The sequence below is a fragment of the Cherax quadricarinatus genome, chromosome 60, assembly GCF_038502225.1.
Source record: "Cherax quadricarinatus isolate ZL_2023a chromosome 60, ASM3850222v1, whole genome shotgun sequence".
NCBI lineage: Eukaryota > Metazoa > Arthropoda > Malacostraca > Decapoda > Parastacidae > Cherax > Cherax quadricarinatus.
The window spans coordinates 11,513,117-11,528,166 of record NC_091351.1 but is presented as its reverse complement, the minus strand read 5'-3'; the positions used below and the strand labels follow the sequence as shown (position 1 = coordinate 11,528,166).

Here is a 15,050-nt window from a genome sequence, read left to right as displayed (position 1 = left end):
AGGGTGGGGGCAGGAGGAAAGAGGAGTGATTGGTGGAATGATGAAGTAAAGGGTGTGATAAAAGAGAAAAAGGTAGCTTACGAGAGGTTTTTACGAAGCAGAAGTGTTATAAGAAGAGCAGAGTATATGGAGAGTAAAAGAAAGGTGAAGAGAGTGGTGAGAGAGTGCAAAAGGAGAGCAGATGAAAGAGTGGGAGAGGCACTGTCAAGAAATTTTAATGAAAATAAGAAAAAATTTTGGAGTGAGTTAAACAAGTTAAGAAAGCCTAGGGAAAGTATGGATTTGTCAGTTAAAAACAGAGTAGGGGAGTTAGTAGATGGGGAGATGGAGGTATTAGGTAGATGGCAAGAATATTTTGAGGAACTTTTAAATGTTAAGGAAGAAAGGGAGGCGGTAATTTCATGCACTGGCCAGGGAGGTATACCATCTTTTAAAGTGAAGAAGAGCAGAATGTAAGTGTGGTGGAGGTACGTGAGGCATTACGTAGAATGAAAGGGGGTAAAGCAGCTGGAACTGATGGGATCATGACAGAAATGCTAAAAGCAGGGGGGGATATAGTGTTGGAGTTGTTGGTACTTTTGTTTAATAAATGTATGAAAGAGGGGAAGGTACCCAGGGATTGGCGGAGAGCATGTATAGTCCCTTTATATAAAGGGAAAGGGGACAAAAGAGATTGTAAAAATTATAGAGGAATAAGTTTACTGAGTATACCAGGAAAAGTATACGGTACGGTTATAATTGAAAGAATTAGAGGTAAGACAGAATGTAGGATTGCGGATGAGCAGGGAGGCTTCAGAGTGGGTAGGGGATGTGTAGATCAAGTGTTTACATTGAAGCATATATGTGAACAGTATTTAGATAAAGGTAGGGACGTTTTTATTGCATTTATGGATTTAGAAAAGGCATATGATAGAGTGGATAGAGGAGCAATGTGGCAGATGTTGCAAGTATATGGAATAGGTGGTAAGTTACTAAATGCTGTAAAGAGTTTTTATGAGGATAGTGAGGCCCAGGTTAGGGTGTGTAGAAGAGAGGGAGAATACTTCCCGGTAAAAGTAGGTCTTAGACAGGGATGTGTAATGTCACCATGGTTGTTTAATATATTTATAGATGGGGTTGTAAAAGAAGTAAATGCTAGGGTGTTCGGGAGAGGGGTGGGATTAAATTATGGGGAATCAAATTCAAAATGGGAATTGACACAGTTACTTTTTGCTGATGATACTGTGCTTATGGGAGATTCTAAAGAAAAATTGCAAAGGTTAGTGGATGAGTTTGAGAATGTGTGTAAAGGTAGAAAGTTGAAAGTGAACATAGAAAAGAGTAAGGTGATGAGGGTATCAAATGATTTAGATAAAGAAAAATTTGATATCAAATTGGGGAGGAGGAGTATGGAAGAAGTGAATGTTTTCAGATACTTGGGAGCTGACGTGTCGGCGGATGGATTTATGAAGGATGAGGTTAATCATAGAATTGATGAGGGAAAAAAGGTGAGTGGTGCATTGAGGTATATGTGGAGTCAAAAAACGTTATCTATGGAGGCAAAGAAGGGAATGTATGAAAGTATAGTAGTACCAACACTCTTATATGGATGTGAAGCTTGGGTGGTAAATGCAGCAGCGAGGAGACGGTTGGAGGCAGTGGAGATGTCCTGTCTAAGGGCAATGTGTGGTGTAAATATTATGCAGAAAATTCGGAGTGTGGAAATTAGGAGGTGTGGAGTTAATAAAAGCATTAGTCAGAGGGCAGAAGAGGGGTTGTTGAGGTGGTATGGTCATTTAGAGAGAATGGATCAAAGTAGAATGACATGGAAAGCATATAAATCTATAGGGGAAGGAAGGAGGGGTAGGGGTCGTCCTCGAAAGGGTTGGAAAGAGGGGGTAAAGGAGGTTTTGTGGGCTAGGGGCTTGGACTTCCAGCAAGCGTGCATGAGCGTATTAGATAGGAGTGAATGGAGGCGAATAATACTTGGGACCTGACGATCTGTTGGAGTGTGAGCAGGGTAATATTTAGTGAAGAGATTCAGGGAAACCGGTTATTTTCATATAGTCGGACTTGAGTCCTGGAAATGGGAAGTACAATGCCTGCACTTTAAAGGAGGGGTTTGGGATATTGGCAGTTTGGAGGGATATGTTGTGTATCTTTATACGTATATGCTTCTAAACTGTTGTATTCTGAGCACCTCTGCAAAAGCAGTGATAATGTGTGAGTGTGGTGAAAGTGTTGAATGATGATGAAAGTATTTTCTTTTGGGGGATTTTCTTTCTTTTTTGGGTCACCCTGCCTCGGTGGGAGACGGCCGACTTGTTGAAAAAAAAAAAATTACATTTTATGATTCATGGTCATTATAAAGAGAACAGTAAAAAATTTATCTTTTCAAGTCAAAACTGACCTAACATGGCTACTCTACACAACACAATATAAAATGGGCAGTCTGCTATTCTGTGGTTTTCATGAACAAGAAATTGCAACACTAAAGACCGAATGCATAATATTAAAGAGATAAACCATATCTGACTGAAAATTAATTGTTCCATTACACAAGGATTCAAATTCAAGCTAAGTATCATCTCCAGTTGTTCAAACGAAGCACGTGAATATACACAGACATTTAAAGCAGATAATTATAGTACATCAAAAATTTATATTTAACTTGGAGACAAACGGCACTAAGTCACAAGTGGCAAAAAAGCAACAATTGCAGAAAGAAGCTTTATTGAGAAGTTGCCCCTGTGGATAGACTTCAGTCAATATATATAGGAATGCCCAACAAACAAATTTATACAAGCGTATTCAGGCGAGTGGCCGGGTCAGTGATGTCACTGAGGGTGAATTACAAGACGGTAGAACTTTAGGTCCTTCCTATGACCTGTTTATGCAAGATAAGTTGTGTTCCAGGTTTGGCTAAACCGAAGGCTCCTTGATTATGTTGGATTATACTTTGTGTTCAGATCAGTGCAGCTTCAAGGCATCTGCCTCATGTTTTGTCATTTTCGTTTATAACCAGATAGGCGTCTTTCTTGATGTCTTGGAAGGACACGCAGCTGTTCATAAATGAAATGGACAATCATCATCCAGTGCTCCCTTCTTGCAATTCACCTCAAGCAGTGACCTCACTGACCTGGCCACTCACCTGACTACGCTTGTATAAATCTGCTTGCGCATCCCCGTATATTGACTGAAGAAACCTGTCCACAGGCAAAGCGTCCCAACGGTCGTCTCACTTTCATCATGTTTAGCTTGTTTCTGAAAACATTTTAACCACCACAGTTCAGAAAATATGAACACCTGTAGAGTGAAGCAATAAGGTTCAGAATGAATACTGTTTTTTCTATATTATTCTATTATGTCCACATTCAATACTTATTATTCCATTCTATAACTAACATTCATTATCCTTCTATGTAAAAGTAATCAGCAACTATTAATAGCAGGGTAAATACAGTGAGTGGTGTACATCTCTCAGTTTATCAAGGCAGTTTACATAATTTGTATTTCAGAGATTAAAGTATTCCTGGCATTAGTGATGTTCATGAACCACGTGCAGTTAATAGTTTTTAAACCTAACATTCCCAGCATCAGTCAACTCACCGACTTCGTTCTTGTAGAAAACATTGTGGCCAACCTCTAACCAGTGTTGATTCTCTCGCTTCTTGCGTTGTAACTTAGGTGTGGCCGCCAGTAGTGGCGGGTTACACCACGTCTGTTCCTTCTTCCTATCCTCTGCAGCACGTTCCAGCTCTTCCTGACGTTGTCTCGATGTCATGTAGCTGTCAAAAAGTTATTTATAGTCACCACTTGTGCTATAACAAGAGAAAAGATCTGCAAAAAGTTTCAAACCAAAACACTTGAAAAAAGTTGCTCACAACCTGATAATGGTCTATCAGGTCGAGGACAAACCCAAAGATTTAGTTATTATTTTTAATTTGTGGGTTATCTGTGAATTATTCCAGTTAGTGTTGTTACTTTCATTCTCTAATATATAATATAACAATGAAGAATTTGCAAGACGTTACTAGAAAATAGTAAATACCAGAAAATTATTAAAATATGAGCAGCAAAGTTTTCTGAAAATTTTAAAACTTTTCTGAGCATAACACTCACAAAGACTGTGAATTTGAGCCCAACTAGCTCATATGACAATGACAATATTAACTACATACGTGGCTGATGAAGTTGTACCCATTACTCCTTTTAATTTTTTTTTAACACACTGGCCCTTTCCCACCAAGGCAGAGTGACCCGAAAAAGAAACATTTTCATCATGATAAAAATACAGCACATCCTGCATGTATGTGTTTCTGCCCGTCATTGCTTCCTAAGATGCAATGACGAGTGTGCATTCTTCTGTACACATTTTGCAGTCTCTTCGAGTTGCTAGAACAACCTGTAAGGTTATTGCAAATGTATCCGGGCCACCATTATTATTAATATTATAATAAAAAAGAAGCGCTAAATCACAAGGGCTATGCAGCGCTGCTCCGGGCCACCATCTATTCTAATATTAATTTTTTACCTTTCTTACCATTGACATATAGTGAGGATAATGAATGAGTGAAATACCATGATTCTATGTATAATCTTTAAAACAATTCAAAAGAAAATCTGTACTTTTCATTCTTGAATTACTGTATATATCAGCACTGTATTATAGGTGTCGTGGATAATTCTTGTATAATTACAAAATACAGAACTTCCATAAGAACGTAAAATTACTAACATTTATCTAAGCATGCAACAACACAATTGTGATCTATGTGGAAACACCTTGAAAATAAGTCTTAGTAAACGAAGCTAATTACCTAAACCCACCACTAGGCTTCAACTAACAATAATAAATTAGACACATGTGTATCTTTACTGAGGAAACGTTTTGCTACACAGTGGCTTCATCAGTCCATACAAAGGAGAATGGTGAAGAACAGTAGTAGTTTGAGGCAGTCCCTCAGCCTTGAGTCGACGTAATCAGTCCATCAGTCTTGAAAAGAATACAGCATATGTGCGAAGTGGCTTATATACTGTAGACAGGTGAGGTGAAGCAGTCGTAGGTGGTATTACACTTGACAAATCCAAATATGGAAGTAGGTCATGCCTAAAGGTTCACTAACCTCAATAAGGATACCAAAGTATTGCACATGTGTCTAATTTATCAACTTGTCGGTTCTCTAAACCATTTATCTACATAATATAATAATCTTAAAGCTTAATATAGCATGATCCTAGTAATCTGTGGAGTATAAGTTTTGAGGTATGCAGAGTAAAACAGAGGAAATATTTCTCAAATAATCTGAAAATTGCTGTACAGTACATGTAAATTATGAAATAAAGTTTTGCTATGTCGGCATCTATTAAATTAAATAACAGTACGAAAACCCTGCTGACATGTTGTTCCTGGTCAGCGCTAACTGGTTGATGACATGATTCAGAATCCACAGACGGTAGGAAAGATGATTTAGACAGGCATGACATAGAAACTGTCCTGCGATCACATGCATTTGTGCTGTTACAGAGCTGGAGTGTCTCCTTCGATTGAATATCACCATTCTGCTCCCGTAGACGGGAGATGCTATTACAAACTTGAGGTTTTTCAGATTCTTTGAAGTGTCAAGAATATGTCCAGCACATTCTAGCTTAGTTATCACTCATTTCAGGATATCCACAATTTTTAAGTACTAATATTTAATTAGAATGTCATAATCCGAGCACTGTACTATTTAAGTATTCATACAACAAATCTACATGGGAGGTAGTCAGATTCGAATTATCCTTCGGGCAATATGGGGACAACGCTCAGGGCTTATGAAAAAATATTGCAGACAACGTATCAGTCATTGTAAGATATCATAGTCTATGATTATATTACTGGCCTAAAAAGAGTCTAATCCAGCTCTGGTGCGACCTAAACATTGTATATACAGTAACTATTGATCTAACTTTAAGTCTTAGATTACGAGTTCCAAGCCCCCCTCCCCAGGCTTTTATGCAGCCCTTGATGTAGTGAGGAAGAAATATTCAGCAGTGTTACCCTAGTTATGCTCTACTCACCGGGCAGAGAAAGATCTGTTAAGGCTAGTCATGGTTGTGTTGGTCGGGTAAAGGGCTGTCTTCACCAGCTGGGTCTTCTTTGGTGACCCCTGAGTTTGGGTATCAAGAAGATGACGGGATGATGAGCAGGTCGAACAAGAGTCTTTTATATTAACTGTCGTTACATTATTTGAGTCTAGGTTTATTTTGGAGCTGACTCCCACACCAGCCATAGTACCACTGGAACCTAGATTTATGGGGCCATGGGAACTGCAACTCATGGGAGCCATGCAACCCAAGCTAAGAGGACCACTAGAGAGCATGTTGATGGTGTTATTGGAACTTGAACTGAGGGAGTGGCGGCTGAAGCTCAGTGCTGACGAGTCATTGGGCAGGTCTTGGCTTCCCTCCATGTCTTGTTCAGTGCTGAGTCTGTAGGTGGTTGGTGGAGTGTGGGATGTAGACAGGGAAAGTATGCACGGGAAATTGAAGTAGAGAACATATACGAAAGGGACAAAAGTAGGCATGTGGAAAATAGATAGGAGACGGTTGTGAAGGACAGGTTGCAGTAAGAAACAGGAAAAGGAAGTGGAAGGAGAGGAAGTGGAGTTAGTAGATATTAGTATACTATGCATACAAGTTACAAATGTGAATTTTGTTACTATAAGCTACAACACTAGAACTATTATTCTGATATCTATTTCTATGCTAAATTACACTACATGGACCATGTACTAAGAAATATTGAAACAAATTCATACTAATATTATGTTTAAATGTTTTGCAGTTTTAAGTGGCAAGGAAATTTTTATAAGATGCTGAGACATTATTCTAAATAATATGGACGACCATATAAAAAGCGTAATCCAGGATGGCATACGAAATGTTCAACTTTCTAAATTGGTATTTCTGGGTCTGAAATCCGAACACCGGTAAGATACTACTGATTCTATGATTATTTTTGTATATAGCCCTCCCAACAATAATACTTCTTACACAAGCTACAGACAAGGTACAAGCCAATATCAGTGAGCATTTATTAAGCAGTTATAATAATCATAAACACTACCTTAATCTTGGTGATTAAATTACCTAGGTGTTCCACTCCCCAACTAATGTATTAATGATTAATTAAAAGCAGATGAAGTTATCTTCGAATATATAAAAGATTTTCAAATGGCAGACGACAGATTCTGTTTTAATATTCATTCTGACTGATAAATTTATAAATTATTGTCACGAGTTAAGCTTGACTTCAAGCACCCAGAAGTTGAAGTCTGGGTAAGTAACCTTCATGGTGAGTGCTCTCATGTTGAAGAACTACTACTGATCCATGGAACTGGAGCTACCTTCCTTCCTCAGATCAAACCTGATTACCTATTTCCCAGAAGCTGAATGTTTCCCTGGTTTAGTACATATAATAATAATGGATAAGTGTAAAAGTTAGTAACGAATTCTATTTTACAATATGTACCGAGCCGTGTGGTAAGTAGGTAGACAGCAGCCAAAGAAATACCATCAACGTGACATAGATCCTTGTCTTCCTCGGAGCATTAATTAATTTTTATGAAGCTTTTAATTACAGAACTGAAAACCATACATAAATGAAGTTTGTCTAAATATACTCATTTTGTTTTGACTGTTAAATGTTAAATTCATTCCTTTAACATTGTTTACCTAAACGAGCCATTCCTTAGGAAGATTATTTGCTATTTAGATAATGAATTTAGTAAAGAATTAAGCCAGACTTCTATTTACATAAGAAAATTAGATTCTGATTTAATAATATTTTATATCAAATATCTTGGAGATACCCTACAAGCAACTATTTTTTTTAATTTTCAACTATCAACCCTAATTACAATAAATTCCCCCACCATTTGAATGCAGATCTAGCAGGGACGAAACTTACTTTATGATCCTGGAAGGGGAGGCGAAGATGCCGTGGTGTGCCTTGCAGCTGAAGTATCTGCTGCCGTTGACAGAGCCGTCGTTGGTACCTCGAGGAACATCGAGCTCAACACCCACCCAGAAGCCTGAGGCAAAGTGCACGCCACCAGTGTATCTGACCACCCCCGTCACTACCCGTGTTGATCCGCTTCCCATGCCCATGTCGACATACACTCGGTCGCTCACCATTATCTTGCGGGCCGTGTTGCGGATCTCTAAAAAGTCATATTGCAGTAGTTCTCTAATACTAACAGTCTGTCCATGTATTATGCGAAGCATTGTTATTTAATTCACATGGGATTTAAAATATTCAAAATGGCCTATCACATACAGGCGTATTATAATTCATTTTTTTTTTCAACAAGTCGGCCGTCTCCCACCGAGGCAGGGTGACCCAAAAAAGAAAGAAAATCCCCAAAAAGAAAATACTTTCATCATCATTCAACACTTTCACCACACTCACACATTATCACTGCTTTTGCAGAGGTGCTCAGAATACAACAGCTTAGAAGCATATACATATAAAGATACACAACATATCCCTCCAAACTGCCAATATCCCAAACCCCTCCTTGAAAGTGCAGGCATTGTACTTCCCATTTCCAGGACTCAAGTCCGACTATATGAAAATAACCGGTTTCCCTGAATCCCTTCACTAAATATTACCCTGCTCACACTCCAACAGATCGTCAGGTCCCAAGTACCATTCGTCTCCATTCACTCCTATCTAACACACTCACGCACGCTTGCTGGAAGTCCAAGCCCCTTGCCCACAAAACCTCCTTTACCCCCTCTCTCCAACCATTTCGAGGACGACCCCTACCCCGCCTTCCTTCCCCTATAGATTTATATGCTTTCCATGTCATTCTACTTTGATCCATTCTCTCTAAATGACCAAACCACCTCAACCCGTCTTCTGCCCTCTGACTAATACTTTTATTAACTCCACACCTTTTCCTAATTTCCACACTCCGAATTTTCTGCATAATATTTACACCACACATTGCCCTTAAACAGGACATCTCCACTGCCTCCAACCGTCTCCTCGCTGCTGCATTTACCACCCAAGCTTCACACCCATATAAGAGTGTTGGTACTACTATACTTTCATACATTCCCTTCTTTGCCTCCATAGATAACGTTTTTTGACTCCACATATACCTCAACGCACCACTCACCATTTTTCCTTCATCAATTCTATGATTAACCTCATCCTTCATAAATCCATCCGCCGACACGTCAACTCCCAAGTATCTGAAAACATTCACTTCTTCCATACTCCTCCTCCCCAATTTGATATCAAATTTTTCTTTATCTAAATCATTTGATACCCTCATCACCTTACTCTTTTCTATGTTCACTTTCAACTTTCTACCTTTACACACATTCCCAAACTCATCCACTAACCTTTGCAATTTTTCTTTAAAATCTCCCATAAGCACAGTATCATCAGCAAAAAGTAACTGTGTCAATTCCCATTTTGAATTTGATCCCCCAAAATTTAATCCCACCCCTCTCCCGAACACCCTAGCATTTACTTCCTTTACAACCCCATCTATAAATATATTAAACAACCATGGTGACATTACACATCCCTGTCTAAGACCTACTTTTACCGGGAAGTAGTCTCCCTCTCTTCTACACACCCTAACCTGAGCCTCACTATCAACATAAAAACTCTTTACAGCATTTAATAACTTACCACCTATTCCATATACTTGCAACATCTGCCACATTGCTCCTCTATCCACTCTATCATATGCCTTTTCTAAATCCATAAATGCAATAAAAACTTCCCTACCTTTATCTAAATACTGTTCACATATATGCTTCTATGTAAACACTTGATCTACACATCCCCTACCCACTCTGAAGCCTCCCTGCTCATCCGCAATCCTACATTCTGTCTTACCTCTAATTGTTTCAATTATAACCCTACCGTACACTTTTCTTGGTATACTCAGTAAACTTATTCCTCTATAATTTTTACAGTCTCTTTTGTCCCCTTTCCCTTTATATAAAGGGACTATACATGCTCTCCGCCAATCCCTAGGTACCTTCCCCTCTTTCATACATTTATTAAACAAAAGTACCAACCACTCCAACACTATATCCCCCCCTGCTTTTAACATTTCTGTCATTATCCCATCAGTTCCAGCTGCTTTACCCCCTTTCATTTTACGTAATGCCTCACGTACCTCCCCCACACTTACATTCTGCTCTTCTTCACTCCTAAAAGATGGTATACCTCCCTGACCAGTGCATGAAATTACTGCCTCTGTTTCTTCCTTAACATTTAAAAGTTCCTCAAAATATTCTCGCCATCTACCTAATACCTCCCTCTCCCCATCTACTAACTCCCCTACTCTGTTTTTAACTGACAAATCCATACTTTCCCTAGGCTTTCTTAACCTGTTTAACTCACTCCAAATTTTTTTCTTATTTTCATTAAAATTTCTTGACAGTGCCTCTCCCACTCTATTATCTGCTCTCCTTTTGCACTCTCTCACCACTCTCTTTACCTTTCTTTTACTCTCCATATACTCTGCTCTTCTTATAACACTTCTGCTTTGTAAAAACCTCTCATAAGCTACCTTTTTCTCTTTTATCACACCCTTTACTTCATCATTCCACCAATCACTCCTCTTTCCTCCTGCCCCCACCCTCCGATAACCACAAACTTCTGCCCCACATTCTAATACTGCATTTTTTAAATTTTTATATTCATATCATGCAAAAAAATGCATATATTAAGGAAAACTTTGGAAGTGAGGGATATTCTAGTGTCTTTCCAATATGCCCAGGATGTCATCTGTTTTCAGCCAATTCTCCTTTTCTCTGTAATTTAGGAAAAAAACATTGATAGTGATTGGATAAGGAAAGTATAGAAAATAAGGGGCCAACAGGAAGCTTTAAGGTAGTAGCCTGACTGGACAAATCACATCATGATTAATGGACGGAGGGTCGAGCCTCCACCACTCCTTGCAGTGAATGACTTGCAAGGGTTTAAAATGTTCATGAAATATGATACGAGGTATTATGGGACTGACCCTGAGCCACCCTGGAAGACACCCTGGAGACATCTACACGGCCATGGTTGATCCTGCCCGGGGGAAGCGAGACAGATCGTCGCGACGTTGTGTTGGACCTCTGACGTTGTGATACAGAGGTGGAGCGACCCTGACGACCCACATTCACGTGGGGGATTTTAGTCAGGCGATTCACAGGCACAAAGATACCTGAAACGAATGTGTGAGAATGCTGATGTACACATTACATATATTTTCCAACTTGCAAGTTTCAAAATTAATTTACATTTCATACAATATATCATGCAATTTGACCACAATGGATGATACACAAATTCCAAAAGCTTTCGTGCTACAGCAGTTTCACAGCTTAGCTCTGCATCCCAGCGGTAGTCAGCAAATTTCAGTTACACATAACGAGTCCAGGAACTGCACCACAGCCACATTATTGAGAAAGTGTTAACATAAAAGGAGCACTACAGTAGGCCAAGCAGTGCATGCTAAGAAAGTTCTTCAACCTAATACTTCTCGCTCCACCTTGTTTTTTTTAAACACAAGCTGTTACCTGTCAGTAACATTTATAAAGTTATCAACATGCAACATATCCAATTTGTGACATAAAATGATCTGTTACAATCCTTAGCAGTCCAGCCGTGGCTTTGTTGATAGCACATTCAGCTCACGTACTGAAGGTTCCTAGTTCGATCCCCGGCACAGGTGAAAATACTGGGCATATTTCCTTACACCTGTTGTCCATGTTCACCAAACAGTAAGTAGGCGCTAGGGTGTTAGCTGACTTGTGTGGGTAGCATCCCAGGGGTGGTAGCAGACCTTACATAGAGCTCTGACATGAGCTAAGGTAAAGTATTAGCCCGTGAAACTGAGGTATAAAAAATATCAAAGTGGCTAAGTAGTCTGCAACAACTGCTGACCCAGATATTGCTATCAACAGAACTGATCGATTTTCTCTATTTTTTTTTTTTGGAATATGTAACTGCAAAAGGTGATGAAGTGGAACGATTTATAAAATCCAGCGAATTATCGCGAGTAATTGCTGAAGATTTTTTTTCCAAAAGATTAAATTTAATAATGGTATATAATGCTGACAAGATGAGGAATTAGACACAGGTGGAACATTTGTTGTACAGAGAATTACTGAAAATGGTGGAAGATGTGTAGTAGTAGTTTGATGTGATCAACCCCTCAGCCTTGATAGCAACAGTTCAGCCTTGAAGAATCTCAAGTAGATTCACAAGGGGCCAATCACAGTCACAAAAGGCCATTCAGGATTCACACAGGGTCAATCATGCTTATCAACTCTCAGTTTCAATCTCACTATGTCTTTGTTATGTCTAGCTTTTTTCACTACTAAGAATTTTATTAAGACATCACGAAAGCACTTCGAATTTGCTATGTTTTATTTTGGCAAAATTGCATAGTAGATATCATTTATTATAATATTGTTGCACAATGTATATTTTATATTTCAACAAGCTGACATCACTACAAAGTAGCGGCAAAGAGAACATCATATGAACTGACTAACCATAGTTCTTAGCACAGCGGAAGTACATGACGCCTTTGACAGTGCCGTTGTGACGACCTGTCTGAGTCTCCAGCTCCACTCCTGCCCACAAACCTGTCGCAAACTCTGTCGTGCCTACAAACCTGCAGAGATGTACCATTAGTGAATAAATAAGTGCGTGCGCGCATGCATTTATATATATGTGAGCGTGTTAGATAGAACTGGAGACGAATGGCTTTTGGGACTTTATCTGTTGGGATGAGAGCAAGATAATATTTTGTGAAGGGATTTAGGGAAAGCGGTTAGCCAAACTTGAGTCCTGGAGAAGTACAGTGCTTGCAGTCTGAAGGAGGGGCTTGGGATATTTGCTGTTTAGAGAAACAGCGAAACTGTTGTATTTGCGTGCCTCTGGCAAGACAGTGGTAGTGTGAATGATGATGATTAAAGTGATTCTTGTTCGGGTCACCCTGCCTCGGTGGGAGACGGCCAGCATATTTATTATATATATACATTTTTTTTTTCAACAAGTCGGCCGTCTCCCACCGACGCAGGGTGACCCAAAAAAGAAAGAAAATCCCCAAAAAGAAAATACTTTCATCATTCAACACTTTCACCACACTCACACATTATCACTGCTTTTGCAGAGGTGCTCAGAATACAACAGTTTAGAAGCATATACGTATAAAGATACACAACATATCCCTCCAAACTGCCAATATCCCAAACCCCTCCTTTAGAGTGCAGGCATTGTACTTCCCACTTCCAGGACTCAAGTCCGACTATATGAAAATAACCGGTTTCCCTGAATCCCTTCACTAAATATTACCCTGCTCACACTCCAACAGATCGTCAGGTCCCAAGTATCAATCGTCTCCATTCACTCCTATCTAACACGCTCATGCACGCTTGCTGGAAGTCCAAGCCCCTCGCCCACAAAACCTCCTTTACCCCCTCTTTCCTACCCTTTCGAGGACGACCCCTACCCTTCCTTCCTTCCCCTATAGATTTATATGCTTTCCATGTCATTCTACTTTGATCCATTCTCTCTAAATGACCAAACCACCTCAACAACCCCTTTTCTGCCCTCTGACTAATGCTTTTATTAACTCCACACCTTCTCCTAATTTCCACACTCCGAATTTTCTGCATAATATTTATACTACACATTGCCCTTAGACAGGACATCTCCACTGCCTCCAACCATCTCCTCGCTGCTGCATTTACCATCCAAGCTTCACATCCATAAAAGAGTGTTGGTACTACTATACTTTCATACATTCCCTTCTTTGCCTCCATAGATACCGTTTTTTGACTCCACATATACCTCAACGCACCACTCACCTTTTTTCCCTCATCAATTCTATGATTAACCTCATCCTTCATAAATCCATCCGCCGACACGTCAACTCCCAAGTATCTGAAAACATTCACTTCTTCCATACTCCTCCTCCCCAATTTGATATCCAATTTTTCTTTATCTAAATCATTTGATACTCTCATCACCTTACTCTTTTCTATGTTCACTTTCAACTTTCTACCTTTACACACATTCTCAAACTCATCCACTAACCTTTGCAATTTTTCTTTAGAATTTCCCATAAGCACAGTATCATCAGCAAAAAGTAACTGTGTCAATTCCCATTTTGAATTTGATTCCCCATAATTTAATCCCACCCCTCTCCCGAACACCCTAGCATTTACTTCTTTTACAACCCCATCTATAAATATATTAAACAACCATGGTGACATTACACATCCCTGTCTAAGACCTACTTTTACCGGGAAGTATTCTCCCTCTCTTCTACACACCCTAACCTGAGTCTCATTATCCTCATAAAAGCTCTTTACAGCATTTAGTAACTTACCACCTATTCCATATACTTGCAACATCTGCCACATTGCTCCTCTATCCACTCTATCATATGCCTTTTCTAAATCCATAAATGCAATAAAAACTTCCCTACCTTTATCTAAATACTGTTCACATATATGCTTCAATGTAAACACTTGATCTACACATCCCCTACCCACTCTGAAGCCTCCCTGCTCATCCGCAATCCTACATTCTGTCTTACCTCTAATTCTTTCAATTATAATCCTACCTTATACTTTTCCTGGTATACTCAGTAAACTTATTCCTCTATAATTTTTACAATCTCTTTTGTCCCCTTTCTCTTTATATAAAAGGACTATACATGCTCTCCGCCAATCCCTAGGTACCTTCCCCTCTTTCATACATTTATTACACAAAAGTACCAACCACTCCAACACTATATCCCCCCCCCTGCTTTTAACATTTCTGTCATGATCCCATCAGTTCCAGCTGCTTTACCCCCGTTCATTCTACGTAATGCCTCACGTACCTCCACCACACTTACATTCTGCTCTTCTTCACTCCTAAAAGATGGTATACCTCCCTGACCAGTGCATGAAATTACCGCCTCCCTTTCTTCCTCAACATTTAAAAGTTCCTCAAAATATTCTCGCCATCTACCTAATACCTCCCTCTCCCCATCTACTAACTC

General features: G+C 39.4%; 1 protein-coding gene across 2 annotated transcripts in view; it reads right to left on the bottom strand.

Moving 5' to 3' along the window:
• LOC128694395 (CAP-Gly domain-containing linker protein 3) overlaps positions 1–15,050 on the bottom strand; it is a 99,480-nt gene that overhangs the window by 4,412 nt on the left and 80,018 nt on the right. The window contains exons 9-13 of one of the 2 annotated variants that reach the window (XM_070097950.1): positions 12,547–12,668; positions 11,022–11,210; positions 7,934–8,186; positions 6,043–6,453; positions 3,589–3,767 (exon numbers count right to left, since the gene is read on the bottom strand). In XM_070097950.1, coding sequence (XP_069954051.1) covers positions 3,589–3,767; positions 6,043–6,453; positions 7,934–8,186; positions 11,022–11,210; positions 12,547–12,668 — 1,154 coding nt within the window. The remainder of the gene's footprint in view (positions 1–3,588; positions 3,768–6,042; positions 6,454–7,933; positions 8,187–11,021; positions 11,211–12,546; positions 12,669–15,050) is intronic. The other variant, XM_070097951.1, reaches the window with a different exon arrangement.